Source organism: Manis javanica, chromosome 9 (genome assembly GCF_040802235.1).
Source record: "Manis javanica isolate MJ-LG chromosome 9, MJ_LKY, whole genome shotgun sequence".
NCBI lineage: Eukaryota > Metazoa > Chordata > Mammalia > Pholidota > Manidae > Manis > Manis javanica.
Genome location: NC_133164.1, coordinates 107,432,156 through 107,453,536, shown reverse-complemented (window position 1 = coordinate 107,453,536; position 21,381 = coordinate 107,432,156). Strand labels below are relative to the sequence as shown.

General features: G+C 36.4%; 1 protein-coding gene across 1 annotated transcript; it reads right to left on the bottom strand.

Annotated features, from left to right (window-relative positions):
• Positions 1–7,811: 7,811 nt before the first annotated feature.
• LOC108386233 (uncharacterized) lies at positions 7,812–20,861 on the bottom strand. The gene is made up of 3 exons (XM_017644006.3): positions 20,736–20,861; positions 17,510–17,674; positions 7,812–13,737 (listed from the first exon to the last, which is right to left on the bottom strand). Exons 1-3 carry the CDS (start codon positions 20,790–20,792, stop codon positions 13,009–13,011), a joined length of 951 nt encoding a protein of 316 aa, XP_017499495.3. The 5' UTR covers positions 20,793–20,861; the 3' UTR covers positions 7,812–13,008.
• Positions 20,862–21,381: the final 520 nt, after the last annotated feature.

Here is a 21,381-nt window from a genome sequence, read left to right as displayed (position 1 = left end):
GAATAATATTCCATTGTGTATATGTACCATTTCTTCTTTATCCATTCAACTATTGATGGACACTTAGGTTGCTTACATATCTTGGCTATTGCAAATAATGTGGCAATAAACATAGAGGTGCATATATCTTTTCAAATCAGATATTTTGTTTTCTTCAGGTAAATTCCTAGAAGTTGGATTACTGGGTCTTATGGTATTTCTATTTTTAGTTTTTTGAGGAACCTCTATCCTGCCTACCACTATATCAATTTACACTCCCACCAACAGTGTAGGATGGTTTCCTTTTCTACCCATCCTTGCCAACACTTTTTATTTATTGTCTTTTGGATAGTGGCCATCGTAACTGGTGTGAGGTGGTGTGGTTTTGATTTTCACTTCCTTTATGACTAGTGATGTGGAGCATCTTTTTTTCTTTTTTTTCTTTTTATTCATATATAATTTATTCCATCAAACCAATCAGATAATCACAGTGAAGAACTCAAGCAACAAGAAGCTTTGGCTTTAAAGAAATCTGTCCTCTTAATACGACAGTTAGATCATGATTTTATAAGTACTAGTTAAGTTGTTCTTCATCCACTTGGTCAAGTTGAGACTCTGGTCTAAGACCTTAGAGTGCCTGGAACTATCTATCCTATACCTTTCCTTTACCCCACAAGTCAGATGGACTCTTATGTGAAATCCAAAGGCATTTTAAAAGCAAATAAACACACAAAAACACCTGTTTTTTTCTATTCCTATTTGCTAAACAATGGTTAAATTAATTCATTGTTTTTATTTTCCAACTGTGTTCTGTACAATACCAGAGTGGCACACAGACAGCTCAGAGGTGCTGCAGGTTTAAAACTTAATGAAAACAAAATATGCATTCAGATGTGTTCTGTGGCAAAATTTCACTTACCAGAGTCACTCTCAATGCACGGCCTTGGTTAATGACCTCAGACTAAGCTGAGAATTGATCTGTTCCATCCACTCTCATTTGTTTTAATTTCTGTGTGTTTTGCAGTCTGGACAGTTTGTACCTATGGAAAGCATCCATCTACAATGTGGACATTTTCATGTCCACTTCCCCAACACCTTAGAAACAGGCAAACTTCTTCAGCATGCATGTAGTGTGGGCAACCAAGGACTCATGCTTGACCTGGTCCAATTCTGACTGCATCATCACCATTTGGGAAATACAGGTGTGTCTTATCACATTAGGATTACATCACCTTATAGGTGGTTTTAGCACTCACTGTAAATCTGAGGTGTTCCTCTGCTGGCTTTTGTATTCTTTTTTTTTTTTTTTTGAGAGGGCATCTCTCATATTTATTGATCAAGTGGTTGTTAACAACAATAAAATTCTGTATAGGGGACTCAATGCTCAATGCACAATCATTAATCCACCCCAAGCCTAATTCTCGTCAGTCTCCAATCTTCTGAAGCATAACGAACAAGTTCTTACATGGTGAACAAATTCTTACATAGTGAATAAGTTCTTACATGGTGAACAGTACAAGGGCAGTCATCACAGAAACTTTCGGTTTTGATCACGCATTATGAACTATAAACAATCAGGTCAAATATGAATATTCGTTTGATTTTTATACTTGATTTATATGTGAATCCCACATTTCTCCCTTATTATTATTATTATTTTTTTAATAAAATGCTGAAGTGGTAGGTAGATGCAAGATAAAGGTAGGAAACATAGTTTAGCGGTGTAAGAGAGCAAATGTAGATGATCAGGCGTGTGCCTGTAGACTAAGTGTTAATCCAAGCTAGACAAGGGCAATAAAACATCCATGGATGCAGAAGATTTCTCTCAAAACAGGGGAGGTGAGGTTCTAAGCCTCACCTCTGTTGATCCGATGTGGAGCATCTTTTCATGTGCCTGTTAGCCATCTGAATTTCTTCTTTGGGAGAATGTCTGTTCAGGTTATTTGTTTTCCTGGTTTGAGTCATATGAGTTCTTTAATAGTTTTGATGTTAATCTCTTATTGGATGAATTGGTTATGACTACAATTGGTTATGACTCCCATACTGTAGGTTGCCCTTTTGTTCCGTTGATGGTGTCCTTTGATGAACAGAGCTTGTCAGTTTGATATATTTCTACTTGTTCATTTTTTGTTTCCCTTGCCCAGGGAGATATGTCCAGAAAAAAAATTGCTCATGCTTATGTTCAAAAGATTTTTGCCTATGTTTTCTTCTAAGAGTTTTATGGTTTCATGTGTTACAGTCAGATCTTTGATCCATTTTGAGTTTACTTTTCTGTATGGAGTTAGACAACAATCTAGTTTCATTCTCAAGCATGTAGCTGTCCAGTTTTCCCAACACAAGTTATTGAAGAGCCTGTCCTTTCCCCATTATATATTCATGACTCCTATATCATATATTAATTGACCCTATATGTGTGTGTTTGTATATGGGCTCTCTATTCTGTTCCATTGATCTTTGGGACTGTTCTTGTGCCAGTACAATACTATTTTGATTACTGTAGCTTTGTAGTATAGCTTGAAATCAGGAGCATAATTACCATCCAGCTTTGTTCTTCTTTCTCAGGATTTCTTGAACTGTTTGGGGCTTTTACGGTTCCATATGAATTTTAGGATTATTTTCTCTAGTTCATTGAAAAATGCTGTTGATATTTTGATAGGGATTGTACTGAATCTGTAAACTGCTTTGGGAAGAATGGCGATTTTAACAATATTAATTCTTTCTATCCCTGATCATGGGACAGATTTCAATTGATTTGTGTTATCTTTAATTTCTCTCATGAGTGTCTTACAGTTTTCAGAGTACAGGTCTTTCACCTCCTTGGTTAGGTTTATTCCTAGGCACTTTACTGTTTTTGATGAAATTGTAAATGGATTTTTTTTTCCTGATTTCTTTCTGCTAATTCATTATTAGTATATAGGAACACAACAGATTACTGTGTATTAGTTTAGTATCCTACAACGTTGCTGAATCCAGTTATTCATTCTAATATTTTTTGATGGAGTCTTTAGAGTTTTCTATATATGCAGTATCATGTCATCTGCAAATAGTATTTCCCTTCTTCCTTACCAATTATCTCTTTATCTTGTCTGATTTCCATGGCTAGGACTTTCAGTACTATGGTGACAGTGAGAGTGGACATGCTTGTCTTGTTACTGATCTTAAAGGAAAACCTTTTCACCATTGAATATGATGTTAACCATGGATTTGTCATATATGGCCTTTATTATATTGAGGTACATTTTCTCTATACCCATTTTGTTGAGAGTTTTTATCATAAATGCATGTTGAATTTTGTCAAATGTCATTTTTAGTATCTATTGAAATGATCATATGGTATTTTATCCTTCTTTTTGTTAGTGTGGTGTATTATATTGATTGACTGAAAAATATTGTACTATCCTTGCATCCCAGGAATAAATCCCAATTGGTTGTGATGGATGATCCTTTTGATGTATTTTGAATTTAGTTTGCTAATATTTTATTGAGGATTTTTGCATTTACATTCATCAGGGATATTGTTCTATAATTTTCTTTCTTTGTGTGGTGTCTTTGTCTGGTTTTGGTATTAGAGTGATGTTGGCCTCATAGAATGAGACTGGAATATTCTCTCCTCTTCTACTTTTTGGTAGACTTTAAGAAGGATGGGAATTAGCTCTTCTTTAAATGTTTGGTATAATTCAGCTGTGAGGCCATCTGGTTCTGAACTTTTGTTTGGGGGAGTTTTTTGATTACCAATTGAATTTCATCCTGGTAATTGGTCTTTTCAGATTATCTGTTTCTTCCTGGGTCAGTCTGCAGAGATTGTACAATTATAGGAATTTGTCCATTTCTTCTAGATTGTCCTATATATTGGCATATAATTTTTTCATTGAATTTGCATAATTATAACTCTTTGAATTTCTGTGGTGTCAGTTATGACTATTCCTTTTTCATTTCTGATTTTGATTTTTTGTGTCCTCTTTCTTTTTTTCTTGATAACTCTGGTTAGGAGTTTGTCTATTTTGTTTATTTCCTTAAAAAAACAGGTATTGGTTTCACTAATTATTTCTATTGTTTTATTCTTCTCTATTTTATTTATTTCTGTTCTGATCCTTATTATGTCCCTCCTTCTACTAACTTTGGGTTTCATTTGTTCTTCTTTTTCTAGTTTCTTTAGTTGTGAGTGTAGACTGTTTTTTTTGTGTTTTTTGAAATAGGCCTGTATTGATATGTACTTCTCTCTGAGAAAAGCTTTTGCAGTGATCCACATATTTTGAATTGTTCTATTTTTGTTTTCATTTGTCTCCACATATTGCTTCATTTCTTTTTTTTTTAATTGATCCATTGATTATTTAGAAGCATGTTATTTAGCCTCCAGGTTTTTATAGGTCTTTTTGTTTTCTTTTTTTTAATTTATTTCTAGTTTCATACTGTTGTGGTCTGAGATGCTGCTTGATACAATTTAAATCCTTTTGAATTTATTGAAGCTCTTCTTGTAGCCTAGTATGTGATCTATTCTGCAGAATGTTCCATGTACACTTGAGAAAAATATGCATCCTGCTGCTTTTGGATGGAGAGTTCTATAGATATCTTTTAAGTCCATTTGATTTAATGTATTGTTCAATGCCTCTATTTCCTTATTTATTTTCTGTCTGGTCGATCTGTTGATGTGAATGGTGTGTTAAAGTCCCCTGAAATGAATGTGTTGCAACCTACTCCACACTTCATGTATTAGATATCATAATCTGCATTTTTTATGTATCCCTTGACTGATTCTGTGTATAGTTGATTTTAGCACTTTTTTTCCTTCTTTTCAACTTAATACTTGCTAAGTAATTGATTTCCTCCTTTAATTCTTTTAGTATATAATGTTATATAATAGTATATAATATATTTAAGATAGTTATTGATAGGTATGTGCTTATTGGCATTTTATTAATTGTTTTCTGGTTGTTTTTGTAGTCCCTCTTTGATCCTTTCTTCCTCTCTTAAACTCTTCCCTTGTCATTTGATGTTTTTCTTCAGTGTGACTGAATTTCTTTCTTTTCAGTTTCTTTGTGTATCTATTATAGGCTTTGGCCTTGTGGTTACCACAAGTTTCATAGTTTCCTAAATATATAACAGTCTATATTGACTCTCACTCTATTTTGAATAGCCTAAAAGCACTTTTTTCCTCCTTCCTACTCCACACTTCATGTATTAGATGTCATAATCTGCATTTTTTATGTATCCCTTGACTGATTCTGTGTATAGTTGATTTTAGCACTTTTTTTCCTTCTTTTCAACTTAATACTTGCTAAGTAATTGATCTACTATCTTTACTGTGGGTTTATTTTCACTGATGTAAAAAAAGTAGTCTTAAGAATATTTCCAACTATAGAAGTCCCCTTAGCCTATCCTGTGAGGCTACTGTAATGCTGGTGAGTTTTTTTAACTCTCACTTATCTGGGAAATTTATAATTTCTCCTTGAATTCTGAATGATAACCTTGCTGGGTAGAGGATTCTTGGTCGAAGGCCCTTCTGTTTCAATATATTAATTATTTCATGCCACTCCCTCTGGCCTGTAAAGTTTCTGCTGAGAAATCTGTTTACAGACTTACGGGGTTTCCCTTATAATTTTCTGCCTTTCTCTCAATGCTTTCAATACCCTCTCTTTATCCTTAATTTTTGTCATTTTAATTATTTTATGTCTTGGTGTTATTTTCCTAGAGTTCCTTTTGTTAGGGACTCTCTCTGTGCATCTGGGACCTGGGTGTCTATTTCCTTCCCCAGGTTAGGGAAATTTTTAGCTGTTATTTCTTCAAAGAGACTTTCTACTCTTTCGTCTCTTCTCTTCTCCTTCTGGTACCCCTTATGTGAATATTATTTTATTTAGAGTTGTTACACCAGTCTCAGCATCTTCTTGTTTTTAGAGATTCTTTTTTCTCTCTTTTCCTCAGCTTTGTTGTTTTCATGTCCTCTAATTTCCATCTCATTGATTGTCTTTTCTACCTGGAGCAATCTATTACTTATTTTCTCCATTATATATTTCATTTCAGTTACTGTATTCTTCATCTCTGAGAGGCTCTTTTTCAAATCTTCTATGTCTTTGTTGTACTTCACCTTGACATAATCAATTCTTTTCTGCAGGTCTGAGTCATATTTATGACTGTTACTTTGACATATTTTTCAAGAAGATTGCTGATCTGTTTCATTAGGCCCTCTTTTTTGTGTCTTATCCTGTTTTTTTTGTTTGGAACATATTTCTCTGCCTCCTCCTTTTGTCTGGGTTTCTGTGTTTCTTCCTTTGCATTAGCTATGCTGTACCTTTTGGTCTAGAATGTAATGACTTTGTGAAGTGTGAGTCCTGTGTTGCTAGAAGCTCAAGACCCTGCTCACCAGTGTCTGGTTCTTCTTTGCAGTGGAACTGCATTTGTTGTTGTGAGCTGTGGGCAGAGCCACTTTTCTGCCTGTCTGCCAGCAGTGGCTGGTCTCTGTTGGTCAAGGTCTTTTGTGAGCTATGCAGCAGCACTTCTTTGGGATTCACTGTGGATGGGGCCACCCTTGCATGCCCTGCAGGTTTGTTGTTGCTGTTAGCTGATGGTGTGGGTGGAGTGGGGTGGGTGGTCAGGAAAGCACTTCATGGGGCTGGGTGCTTCCTTCCACCAGTGAGAAACAAACATTTGGATCTGGTTCCCATAGGTGCCTCCCCAGTTGAGCTGAGAGAGGGCTGGGAAAGCTGGGAAAGCTTCCCTCTGCTCGCCAGACAGCAAAGTGTGACCACTGTTGAACCAAGCAGTCCAGGTAGATGGACAGGTGTGCAGAGAAGCACCTCAAGGCTGAGCCACCAGTGTGGAGTACGGAGTGTTTGGAGCTGGCTCCCACAAACACCTAACTAGTTGGGCTGAGGAAGAGCTAGGGAAGAGTCATCTACTTGCCCTTTTTCCTCTGGAGAGAGCTCTGTCCAACCTCTGCCCCTCTGCCCTTTCTGATGCTGGTAAATCTTTCAAACTGAAAATTCTGTGTTGGGTCTCAGTGGGACCAGTGGAGCATGCCTGTCCCCTATAAACAGCAGGAGTTTCAGCTTCCCAGAGTACTCCAACTTTCCCTGGTGTCCAGCCTTGTTAATTACCAAAGCTTAATAAAATGTGGACTTGTGTTCCCAGAGCAGATCTCCAGGGCCAGGTATGCAGGATTCCTGCATATTTATTCCCCTTGCCCCACCCCACTCCATTCCTCTCCATGCCACTTTTAGGATGGCAGAAGGGCTTAGGTCCTGCTCAGTTGCAACTCTGCCACTTTGCCCTTCTCTGTGTGGTCTTCTCTTCTTCACAAGGTACAGGTGGTCTGTTCTTCAGTCTTTGGATAATTTTCATGGTTAGTTGTATTTGCTGTAGTTGCTTCCTTGGTGTGTATTTGGCAAGAGGTTTCTACATTGCCTTCCTACTCTGCCATCTTTTCTAGGGGCAAAACTGATAAAGCTTTAGTTAGACTCATCAAGAAAAAAAGCTCAAATAAATAAAATTGGAAATGAAAGAGGAGGTGTTACAACTGATATCACAGAAATACAAAGGATCATAAGAGACTACGATGAGAAATTATACACTGACAAATTGGACAACCTAGAAAAAATGGAAAAACTCCTAGAAAGGTATAATATTCCTAGACTGAACTATGAAGAAATAGAAAATCTGAATAGACTGATAACAAATAGAAATATGATTCAGGAGATTGAATCAATAATCAAAAACCTTCCAACAAACAAAGTCTAGTACCAGATATCATTTACTGGTGAATTCTACTGAATACTCAGAGACTTAATTCCTTTTTTTCTCAAACTTTTCCAAAACTTGAAGAGGAGGGAATGCTTCCAAACTCGTTCTACAAGACCAGCATTACCTTGATACAAGAGGACACCAAAAAAAAAAGAGAAAATTATAGGCCAATATCCCTGATGAACACAGAGGCAAAGTCCACAGTGAGATTTTAGCAAACAGACTTCAACTATGTATGTAACAGCTCAGACAGCACGATCCAGTGGGATTTATTCCAGAGAAGCAAGGAGAGTTTAACATCCACAAATCAATCAGCATAATACCCCACATGAACAAAATGAAAGATAAAAATCAAACATTTATCTCAATAGATACAGAAAAAGCATTGGATTAAATTCAACATAAATTTATGATAAAATCTCTCAACAAAGTGAGTATAGAGGGAAAACACCTCAACAAATAAAGGCCACACATTACAAACTCACAACAAATATCAAATTCAATGGCAAAAAGGTGAAAGCTTTTCCTCTAAGATCAAGAAAAAGACAAGGAAGCCACACTCACTGCTTTCACTCAATATAGTATTGGAAGGCCTAGCCACAGCAATTAGTCAAGAGAAATGAATAAAAGGCTTACAAATTGGAAAGGAAGAAGTGAAACTGTCAATATTGGTAGATGACATGATACTATGTATAGAAAAGCCTGAAGACTTCATTTTAAAATCATTAGCTTTGTGTTCTTTACACACCCTGCTCCTCTGCCGTCCACTCCAGTTTCACTTCACCATGTGGACAACATGAGCAGCCTAACCACTCCATTTGGAGCTATCTTACTTTACTGATCCCAGGCTTAAGTCTCCTCCCAAAGGGCTCTAGGTGGTGTCACTTTTACAAAATTCATAAAACTATTTTCAAAAGGAAAAAAAGTGTGCTAGATAAGTAATGTCTACTTGCTAGAAAGATAGTCCAATTTTTTTGAACTGCTTTCTTTCTGTTAAAAAGATAATAGTAGATAATCTAGAAAATGAACCAAAGAACGCCTAAAACGTTTTCTCAGAGAGCCATAATTTACTCTATCCTGCCTTTCTTATCTTGAAACTGTACCATATCTTTTATAATCTACTTTTTTACCACACTTTTAAGATGTTTGAAAATATCATGACTCTACTGTATTTCATCGTGTAACCCTTCTGATTTGGGGTATTTGTTTTCTAATACTTTGCATTTGTAAGTATAACTACAAAAAATTATTTGTACCAGAAAGTACTTAGTGTACCTTAGTGTACATAACATTTTCTTAACATAGATTCCAATAGACTTACTCAGACAAAGGGTATACAAATTAAACCCTTTAATACATGCTGCTAAGTTTTTTCCTTCAATACATTTGCCATCAACCAAATACAAGACTGCCTATTTCATTTCTTGCTCACCACTACTGAGTGTACTTTATTCCCAAAGCCATTAAGAAACAAAGGTATTTGTTACTTCATTTTTAAATTATTTATGTTGAAGATTTTTATTATAAATTATTATTCCTTTTCATATTATTTGTTAATATCTTTTATACATGTAATTGAGAGACCTCAGTGACTTTCTGAGAGCATAACTATCTTTAAGCTTTTAAAATAAGTTTCTTTTCAGGGGAAAGACTGCCACTCGAAAGACTATAGATTGTCCCTCAGATTCCAAGAAGTCACAACTCTTATTCCTTGGATGAATGTCTTATGTATCTCAACGAAAATGAGGGTGGTAAAAGGAAGTAAAAAAGGAAACTTTTCTCAAACCCACAAGGCTTTAGGTGCTAGAAATTCGGAGTTGAACCCATGCTACTTTTTATTACTGGTGAATTATTCAAAAATCTAGTTACCTCAAAATGGAAATAAGAGTTAGAAGGGCCTTCCTTGGTCCTCTTAAAGTGGCTTAATCGTAACACAATGTTGAACTGATGAAAATATATCCACAAAAAAGCATTCATCATTGTTATATTTTTTATTGGGATGAAATCTGAGCCTTTTGAAAAGAATCTCTTGGCTGCACTGAGCTATTTTAAAGCATCTAAATTCAGCCAAATTTGGCAATGGTCCATAAAAGTGACTGTTCTTATCTTTACTTGAAACTATTTTCAACATCAACTTTCTGGAAGTAGGCCTTTAATATTAGCTTTAATAAATAGCTGCTAAGCACCTTTGGTCCTGATATAGATGAAGTTGCTATGACCATTCTAAATAAGTTGTATTGTATCTTTAGATTGACTGTAAGTGGCCCCATCTTTTACCTAAAAAGGAAACAGAAGTGCTGATCAAAACAGAATCGTAGCTTGTCAGGTTCTGACGGCATTCTACCTCTTCTCAGTCGGATGGCTGAGAAGTCAGCTTAAATTAGCAAATAGGAAGAAGCTTGAATTTGTGGACCAAGATTAAGTGGAATAGAAGTCATCACAAATCTGAAGGGGAAATAAAGAGGGATACTCCAAGAAAAGCAAAGAATATTACCAGAAACATTAACCCAAGTGAGAAAAAAAACCATGCCCAGGCAGCTAAAATAGATACAGCAGCCGTCAGGAGAACCGAAGCTAAAAATAAAGATAGTGGCTACTAGGTGTGGCCTTAAAAGTCAAGAAAAGAGGATTTAGCCAGTTTTAAAAATATTAGATATGTATGTCTTCTTTTTCTGGGAAGCAGTTCTTTACCTGTCTTAAAGCAGGTGTATTCAAAAGTGCTGTCTGGAAGCTAGCTAAAATCATACTAGGTATTGTCTGTGATGCACCCCCAAAAAAGTAGTTTTAAATTTCTTGTAATACTGTTAGGGAGGGAAACTATACTTAAAAGGTTCAAAGCAGCGTATACTGAGATATTGAAATATATGACAAAGAAACAAGAAATAAAGAGAGCAAGAAAGGTGTTTAAAGTTTCAGTAGGTGAAGAGTAGGAGAACATTCCGGAAGGGTGTTTAGTCCAGGAACTAGGCCTATATACAAGGGAAGGAATTGCTGAGTGAATGAGAGCACAAGCTCACCTACCCCTGGGAGGAAACAAGGCTCAGTCTCCAAGCAGCCCCAGGCACTTCTGGGCAGGACTTAGGCAAATAATCAGTCCTAGAGCTGCCAGGATGGAAGAGCCATGCCAGCAGATGTCCAGAGCAAGCAATCAGGAATGTATGCAGAATGTCAACCATGTAGCCAGTACTGCAGCACATGCCAGGATCTGCCCACAGAAAGCTGGTTCACAGCCGAAGGAGCTGAGGTTCACAGATGAGAACCCCATCACTACAGATGGAAACAAAAACAGGGCAAAGTTCCAGGCCCAGTAAGAGGATTACAGGAAAAATGGGATAAGAGAACAGAAATTCAGAATGGAGGCCACAGTTAAGCCTGCAACTGGGAGTGCAGTGGGGAACTGGGTGAGGAAGCTCAGTGCCTTTGGTCAGCAAACATGCCTCAAAACCCTGCTTGGTGGGGAGAGCTCTGACTCTGGGAGCCCCACAAAAACCAGAGATCAACAGTGGGCCAGTATATCCCTCTCAGGGCTGCAGCAATCATGGGTCAGGGCCCAGGGCTGGACCTTTGTTCTAATATATGGAACTCCAAAACAGCACAGAGGGAAGGGAAGGCATTATTAGAAATCTAAACTAATGTATTTACTAAAATGTCATTACTTCTAAGTATATACAATTAAAATAACTCAGCTAGCAGAAGTTAACAATGAGTATCCACTTAGGTCCAACTTTGAGATATTTTAAATGATTTAAAATTTGCCCAGAAGCTTTAATTTTAAATTTTTTCTTGAAAATATTACATTAAAATTTGATAAAACATTTCATTCTGATTATATATGTAATTGGTTATGTAAAGGTTTTTTTGTACACAGCTAGTCTATAACTCCTTTTCATTTTTGCATATCTGCAAAAATTTTCTGAATCTGCTCCTGAAAATGGTGCTGTTTTGCATGAGATTCTGACTTTTAATATTTTTTATTAGAATTTATATGACTTTAATGTCATTCTTAGACTAAGACCTTTGAACCAGCGATTTCAAACCTGCCTGGAATTACAAACATCTGCAAAGATTTTTAAATTATAGATTACCTGTTCCAACATAAAGACCCCTATTTAATAAGTCTGGGTTATTAATTATAGTTTAAATCTGCTAGAATTACTAAGAATTCAAAATTAACAGAGCCAAATTTAATAAATTTGTTACTTAATCTGCATTGCTATTTTCTTATTAATATTCATACTTCAAAACATAACTGGAACTTAAGATATGCCTTTGTCTTGCAGTCTTACAAGATTGCAAAAAATCAATAATTTAATTTTAGAGTATTCAAATGCACCTTTGGTATTAAGGCAAACAGAATATGGTTGCTTAAAAGGTAGTTACAATCTAAAAACAAAATTAAAGGGACATAAACTTCACCATAAAGGAAACAATTACTGTAAGTTCTAAAATTTCTACATAAGTTTATGGATACTATTTGTTTGCAGAGGAATGCAATGTTATGAACCAAAATCAGTACATATTAAAATCTGAATGGCTACTTTTATCATAAGGTTTTATATAAAATTTCTTAAATATTTTCTAACTGAACAAATTGGATTTTTTTCTATGAAGTACTAATTTGAAATATGGAAACAAGAGCAGATTCTTTAAGTTTGTATGTTCAGTTCTTCAAAACTAAAAACAAATTTTAATAGCTTTAGATGTGTTAAGTATTGATTTGGTGAAAATTAAGGTAACTATTCTATTATTGTCTAAATTATTGGTCTTTAACTGGCATTCTGGTAGTTACTGTAGGTATAATACAGTAATGTTGGATATAGACTCAGTTATTATAGAGAAGGTAGCTACAATTTAGGTGAAAGAGCCTGTGGGAGGATAGTTGTAGGTTAAATTTTAGTGATAATACTAAAGGTTAACTTGCCATAGAAGAGAACATTTTTTGTAATCAATGGTAGTTCTATTAAGGTTAAAATGCTAATGGTGGCATTTGTAGTTACAGGTTCAGATGACTAGGTGGAGATTACAGATTGTTGATGAAGAATGATAATTATTATTTTAGGCAAAGTGGAAGTTGCAGGTCAAGTGGAAGTGGTAAATGATTGTAGTGAAGTTAATGTAGTTGTACATTTAGTCAAAGAGATAGTGGAAGTAGTGATAGTTTTGATTGTCAGCTAAGATTAAGCTCTAACAGCATTTCCTGGTATTTAAGTTTCAGTTGTTGTGGACCCTGTTGAAGCGGAACAGCTACTGTTTCACTTATAGTTGTGGTGATGGCTGTTGTGATCATAGATTCCGTTAAGTGGTAGTTGTGACTGCTGTGGTTGTGGGTTCCGCTATAGTGGTGGTTGTGGCTGTCGTGGTCGTCGTGGGTTCCGCTGAAGTAGAGGTTGTGGCTGTCGTGGTTGTCGTGGGTTCACCTGAAGTGGCAGTTGTGGCCACCATGGTCGTCATGGGTTCAGCTGAAGTGGCAGTTGTGGCCGTTGTGGTAGTTGAGGGTTCCGCTGAAGTGGTGGTTGTGGCCGCTGTGGTTGTCGTGGGTTCGGCTGAAGTGGTGGTTGTGGCTGTCGTGGTCGTCGTGGGTTCACCTGAAGTGGCAGTTGTGGCCACCGTGGTCGTCGTGGGTTCAGCTGAAGTGGCAGTTGTGGCCGTTGTGGTCGTTGTGGGTTCCACTGAAGTGGTGGTTGTGGCCACCGTGGTAGTCATGGGTTCCGCTGAAGTGACGGTTGTGGCCGCTGTGGTTGTCGTGGGTTCCGTTGAAGTGATGGTTGTGGCCATTGTGGTTGTAGGTTCCGTTGAAGTGGTGGTCACTGTAGGTTGAGAAGTAGTAGAGGTTGTTCCAGGAACAATAACTACAGGCTCCCCGTTGTTTTGGGGTAGCTGGATAACAATGGAAGAATGGTCATTTCCTCTATTATTCACCAGACACACGATGAGTACTCCAATTGCTGTTGTTATCACACAGGCTAAGAGACAAACCAAAAAGACTTTCCACAGAGACCAGTTATTGCAGCAATTTCCTTTCACCTAAGAAGAGTGTTAATGAAAATATCAGTAATGAGAGACAAAACCACTTGTGAGTTATCATCTCTTTTGTGTTATTTATAACTTAGTGCATTAAAATCATTTGAATCTCCATGTCTCTGAAGTAATCTAGGCTGAAAGTCCAAGTTTTTATTCAGGAGGATGTAACTGCATGATTTCTATAACATTAGCAGAAATAAAAATCTGTCAGTATCTCATCTTCTTTCATTCTATTTTCCAGTGATGGTCTGGGGGCCCTCTGTCCTTTCACACAAACAGAATAACACTTTAATGGTAAATTCTATGTCACAGACCTGATCTTCCACTGGACATTGTCATTACCCAAGATGGCTCCACTTCCAAAACCACTTCCTCAAGAACCCAGTGCTCTAAACCACCATCTCCTCTCCATCCAGCTTGTTCAAGTATTCCCATAATAATCTTTATTTAATTTTATTAAAAGCCTTCTTCACAGCAGTCCTTGCTTCACTCACATCCGCCTTATCTACCTTTTTGTCCCATGGTACATTATTTTAATAACATTTACTAATTCCCTAAAATCTCTTGTGCTTCTCTCTTCTTGTTTCCTCCAGCTGGTAAATAAATTACTATCTGATTTCTTGGCACCTGTCCTTGAACAGCCACACTGTTGGTGAAAGTCAAGCACCTGGACAGATTATAGAGTCAAAATAAATGTATGATCACCATCTTCAAATGGATTATCTCTACTGCTCTACTGTATTATATCTCTCTAAAATACTCTCTCATTTTTGTAAATACTTTCTCAATCTTCTCTCTCTTTAAACCTATAACCTTCACCTACCAACCTTCAATTGTCCTTCCTTATTCCCATCAATAACTTTACTTCCTTCCTACTTCTTTGGGAAACTCAAAAGCATAAACTGAAAACTTTCAACCCCCCCCAACTAGTTACCAGATCTGCAAACCTACGTACGCCTGAACTCCACCTCACTTCCTTCCCTGACTGACACAAGAGGACCTAGTCTCCTTTCTGCCTGATGCTGATCTACCAATCTGTCCTTTGGATCCCATCCCTTCTGCCCTTCTCAGCTACTCTTCTGTTTATCCTTCTGGGACTGAATACTTCATCACTTTCCTCTTAAGCGCCTTCTTTCTTTGAACATTTAAGCACATTTGAATCTCTCTCATCTTAAACAAAAACAAATCTCCATTGATTCCAATTTCCCCTCTAGCTACTTCCTTTTTCTCTCTTTCTCTGGAAAACTAAACTTCCTGAAAGTTGTCAAAATGCAGTGTCTCCACTTGCAGTCTTCAACCCAATCCAGTCTGGCTTCTGCTTCTGTCATGCCACTAAGACACTCCTAATGAAGTCACCCATGACATCCACTCACTGAAACCTAACTGACATATTTCAGCCCTCATCTTACTGAAGGCTTCAGTAGCATTTGCCATGAAAATCATTCCTCCTTCTCTCTTTTGAACAAATTTTTTTCCTTTTGCTTTTGTGATATCCTACTCTCATTGGTTTCCTCCTAACCCCCTAGAATCTTCCGTTTCCTTTGCAGATAGCACCTGAAAGTGCACAATGAAAAGAAGCCCCTGGATACTTTCCAGTGAGATGCATTAACAAAGTAAACCAAAGCCCTGCTTGTTTTCTCACTAATCCTTATCATCACTTATGATTTGGTTATAAAATGGCTGATGACCTACTGGATTACCTTAACAATTAATTAAACTGAACTGTTAATTCTAAGGCATTTTTGCAAATATTTGTTGCTGCTATTCTTAGGCAACAAGCATAATGGAAGAATGTAGTCTTTTTAATTGAAGAGATGTTATGAATTTCAGAGCTTAAACAATGAACCCTTAAACAATTTCTTACCGTCTCTGAGCCTCGAACTCCTTATCTTGAAATACAAAGATAAAAATGTCTATCCTATGTTGTTGCTGGGAAGATTATAAATGACATACATAAAGTCACAAGTTCTCAAAAATGTTTTTTTATTTTGGATGCAGTATAGTATAGGTTAAAATCAAGACCATTGGAGTTCAACATATTTGGAGTTGAATTTTTAGTTCTGTCACTTATTAGCTGTGTAATATTGGTAACTTTATCTTTCCAAGCCTTAGTTTCCTCATAAGAATAATACCTACCTAATAAAAACTATAAAAAAATAAGACAGTGTTTGTAAAGTTCATGGCATAGTGTCACATATGTAAGCTTTCAATTGTCCAACATGATTATTTCATTATCACTTGGATGACAGCAAGACCCCCAAGGAGTGGAATACAACTCATCCCTTTCAGACAGACTAGAGAAGGTCTTATATATTATAAAATATGAGCCGTGGTGTTTATTGGAAGGCCAGGGTTTTGTGCAAAGGTGGTAGCTCCAAGGCATTGGGGCCAGACAAATGAGGGGCGCTAAGCCCAAGTTAGCCCTAAAACAAGTATCATCTTGTTTACCTTGACTAAAAGTGCTACAAGGAAGTAGTACCACTTTTTCAAGAAAGGAAGGTGGCATAAAGGCTTCTGTACATTGGGAGGGGCCTATAATACTGCCTTTAAAAAAGAGCAGTTCAGTGCAATAAAGTACACATAATTAGACACAAGAATATCTAACTAAATTCTCCTGTTTGGCCACTCTGGCAAAAGTTATGTGAGTTGTGGCAAGTCTATTAAATTTCCTGGGCCATATTTTCCCTGATTATTAAATAATCCAATGGAACTAGGTCATTCTCATCACAATTCACACATCTTAAAATATTGATACATAAAGCTTATCCATAGAATCTCTGACTTAATTGATCTGGAGTGGGGCTCAGCTATTGGTATTTCTTAAGCAGCCCATAGGTGATTCTAAGATGCAGCTAGGGTTAAGAACTTCCTGACTAGATGTTATCTTAGACCTCTCAATTCTATGATTGATACAAATTACTTTACCTCTGCAAACAAGAAACATTTTCCAGCCACACCCTATTGAGCTCATTCATTCTTTAACATTGTCCCAGCAACAGCATAAGCAGTTGTTATCTGGAATCAAGAAACAAGGCTCAGACTCTTTCTACCCAGGCTCTACAGCAAGATTGAACAGCAGAGGGTAGGAATTCCAGAGTCAGGGGAACCCACCAAACTGCCAACCAAAATAACTAATTTATAGTCAATGTCAAGTTTCTCTACAGAGCTGAAGATATAGAGACAGAGCCCTGAGGTACTGTAATTCAGCCAATAGATAAGATCAAGAACCAAGGAAAGCTGGGTCTAGTCTCCAAAGGCAGTGGAGAAAATCTGGAAAAAGGAGTCAGGTTTTCATTCAAGGTCATACACAGCAGAGGTCAGAACAAGGAGAGCCATACAGAAAGTGCCACATACAGGTTTCGAGGCTAGAGCAGTGTAAGAAAATAAGGTGATCACCGGTAGAGCAGGACCCTTGAAGTTTTAAATATGACAAAGTCTGTGCTCAGAGTGTAATTAGTAAATTAAACCTTACATTGCCAACATATTTTCTCCCTGCCCCTCCCCAATCTTGCTTTCGTACTTTTATTTTAATATATATGTTCTCTATGTGACATATTTGAGTCCCCAACTAGACTAACACAGCTCTTTGAAAGCAAGATTATCTAATATTCTTACGAAGTGCCTTAACAATGACTTATACTAAGAATACAGCAAATGCTTAACATAAATATACATGAATTAAATGATTAAATACATTTCCTGGGAAAGACTAGAGCAAATACACCCCATACAGAGCACAGCCAACCTGGGTAAAAGTGGCTGCCCCAAACATTACCTGTGTGTTGGATAACTCTGTGTGTGGACATCCTGAGTGTAGGAGGACTCCTGGGCTCACACAGACCCCAGATAAGTTGGCCGAGACATCACCAGGTATGGCATTTGAAGGTGGACGCCAGCATGCAGAGCTGTGAGCCTCTTGGTCATTTGAACACATAATTGGCTAAAGAGAATAAGCAGAAGTAAATAGGAAGTTGTGGTGTTGAATTTCTAAAATGAAACTCTTCTGTCAAAAATAAACAAATATGACTTTTAAAAGAAATAGACAAGACTTTTAGAAGGAATAAATGCTTTCTTATTAAATTCTGAAGACCAAGGAATCTAGGCAGATTATTATATATCACAGTTTAACTAATTTTTGTAAGTTACTGATGGTCCAGATCAGGCATGGATATCATCCCACTTCATCGTATTACATGCATGTATTAAATAGCCTCATGTTACAAGCTGCTGTACGTGGAGAATATACTAGGAATCCTGTATTCGTATAAGGCATAGAATGTTGGAGTTGAACAAGTCCTTGCAGTTTGTCAGGTACAACCTGTTCAGATTATTTTGGAATGAGAATATTGAAGCAAAAAGTGTTGAGCTATTAGTATTATTATTATTTTATTATTAAACAATAGCAAGCACTAGAGCCCAAACCTTCCAGTGTTAGGGCCAGAGCACTTCCCATTCCAGTGTACCACATTTAATATATTGTTATACTAAGTTATGGTAATATGTTAATATAGCATTTACTATACTACACTAATGAGAAATTCTCAAAGAATGAGATTATATGCTAATGAAACAGGGAGGCAAAACGGATTTGTGTATAATTAACACATAATACAATAATTGCAAAATATTGTTGAGAAAAAGGAGTGATAACAATTGAACATGGGTGAGTTCAGTGGGAAAGATTTTGAAGAAGAGGTGTGTTAAAAGCGGGTTAGAAACAAGATAAAGTGAAAAATGAGAGAGAAATAAACCCAAAAGCTTTTGGCTTAAAGTTTTGTTACTTCTTAAAAATAATGCAGAATTGCCTGAGCTCTTCATCACACAGGATGATAATACTTTCCAGTTGTGAGTCATCTCTCTCATTCCTTACTCATCTTCAAAAAGGTTTTCCAGACTAAAATTACCTGCTCATAGATTTGCTGTGCTGCAAAAAGGTTAGAACAATTCCTGGCATATAGTATGCACTCAATCACGCCATCTCTGTTAGTCGTAGTAGCGTTTATTCCTACTGCCATTACAAGTTTTCTTTGATCATGCTGATTTAATTGCCCATTACAAAATAGTTTTAAAATCGTTGGCCCACCAACCAATGACTTCCATAAAAGTGTCAAGCTAGAACTGCATGTAGTCATTGGTCCCTTAGGAGATATCATTAACAAAACAAAAAATAAATATGGTTGTTATTAAATATACATAAGATGCATATATACAGAGTCTTGGCAGTAAAGAGTTTGGTAGGTTAGATTTTTTCTATAAGTTCTATTAAAGAAATAAAGAAAACAGCTCTATGTTTAGTGAATAAAAATGAAGTTCACGTTATTCACTAGGTAAACTTGAGCAAAGTTAAACTTACCTTTAATAACAACCTTGCTTATTTTCCTTAGTGTTGATTCCATTGCTTTAGGTATTTATTATCCAGTTTGCCTGTGGCTGATGAACTTGGATATTTTAATGCACTTTGTAAACAAAGTAAAACTCACTCACCAGGCCAGTTTTCCAGAATTTTCTGGCCTTTTTGGAATCCAACCCCTTTGAAAAATGAAAGATAATGGGTGGTGTGTAAACTAAGGTAGATAACCTGTGGTCTAGGCTTAGCTCTGACGTGATACTGCAGCTCGAATAATAATTTTTACTGTGTTAGGCTAGTCTAATTCTTAGTACACGTAGAGTCTCTAGACAAAATAGTTGAGCTGTGAATAATGTTCACTCACATTAACAGCCTTAGCTAGTAAGGACCCTAAGTAACTGAAGTGCATTAGCTATCGATCACAAAGGAAGTTCTATAGATTTTTCCCCCTAACTTTATATGGATTAATTTAAGACCATATACAGTCTAATAGGAAAACAAAATGCCAGAATTTATTTTCTTTTAAGGCTTGTAATCTTCAAATAATTCTTAAGTTCCATTATTGACTTGGTCTTAAGAGAAAAATATTTTTATAAATATACATAGAAAAGTGGAATATCCAGTCAGCTATTCAGATACGTGCTGTAAAAACAAGATAATATTTGTAAGCATCTTCAAGTTTGTTCTTAGGTACGGAAACTATCAAGATGATAAATACTTGGCTAAATGGATTTTTCTTTCCATCCAAGTACCCCAGCATCCCATTATAGAGTGTCAAACTGGAAGGGACAAAGAGGATAGTTTCAGGAGGGTCCTTTGAATGATGACTCAAAAAGACAAACCCCTCTTCTTTTCTTAAAGAGAAATCTTCCATGAAACTCTTTTGTTTTAACATTTACTGAGGAGCAGGACTTTCTTCCTTGGCTCATCTTGTTAATACAGGCTGATTGCTGCAGCTCCAAATTGCAAAGGCAAAATATTTCATTTATTCTTCAGGTGGCAAACTTTAACTTGATATTTTATTTTTTAGCACATTTACATCCTTTGCTCTGATGTCAAAGATTATTTGTTCAGACATAACCAGATACATAAAAAGCACTTATAACTGTACACTGAAGGCTTGATTCTTGGTTGTAAAACATTTCAAAATAGACAAAATGATCGTATTTTTATACAAAGTAGGAATTTTTAGAGGATTTCTTTCTTAAGACTGAAAGGCAATATCCAGGATTAATATCTGGATTTCCAGCATATTTAGAAGTCTGAGTTCTGACAAGTTTAGGACTTGTATGTAAAATTTAAGAATCAAATTGTAAAAATATAACTTTAAAACTAAACCAAAGACATCAATGGAGCTTTATGTTTATATGATGGTGGTTATAGAAAGTTAAATGTATTTATATGTATATCATATGGTCATAGAAACATTTTTAATGCTTTATATCAGTAAATATATAAAATAATTTCTAAAATATAATATAGCAGAATACAGCTATAAAGCAAAAAAAATTAAAACCTGGCTATTCTTCCTTTTGGAGAAAATTATGCAAAATTATGACTGAGTACATAGCAGTAAAGAGATTAGATTGCTTTTAAATGCTAAAAGTAAGACTGCAGTATAAGCGAAATATTAAAACAGAGAAACAATACTCACTGGCTGGTTTTCAGTGTGCTCAGTATTCACTATGTATTTTCCATGCTTTCTGTCCATTCTTGAGCTTGCAATGCTACAAGCTCAACTCCAAGAATATTTTTCAATTCATGCATTGCCTTTTATATCTGCAGCTCTGAGAAATAATTAAAATGACTGGTGGAAAATCAACTCTGATGCATCAGTGCAGGTGTGGATTAAACTAAATAATAAATAATTAATCACTAAAATGGGATCCACCTTAGAGAAGGAAATGAGGTGTTACAGAAAAACACAAGAAAACCAACCCTACCTCTGAGAGCTACTGTGACTCCCCTCAGCAACCCTCCTGATAGAAAGGAAAACTGAAAATTTTCCATAGTTCTTTTTCTTCCCTTTGGTCCCATCTTTCAGACACCTGCATTTTATTTTAGGACCAACCTAAGAAAAAACTCTGAGGTAGAGGTCTGCCATTGCTCTCTCTCCACACAGCATGCATGGCTTCTCTCCTCTGGCGGCACCGTCTCTTAGTCACACATGCCATCAGGATGACTTCACCTTTTGGTCTTGAGGTTGGTGTCTAGAAGTCTACTTGGTCAGCTGCTCAGTAATTCACATGCATTTAACAACAATTAGAATCAGTTTCCTAGGCAGAAATTCCAAACGAGTG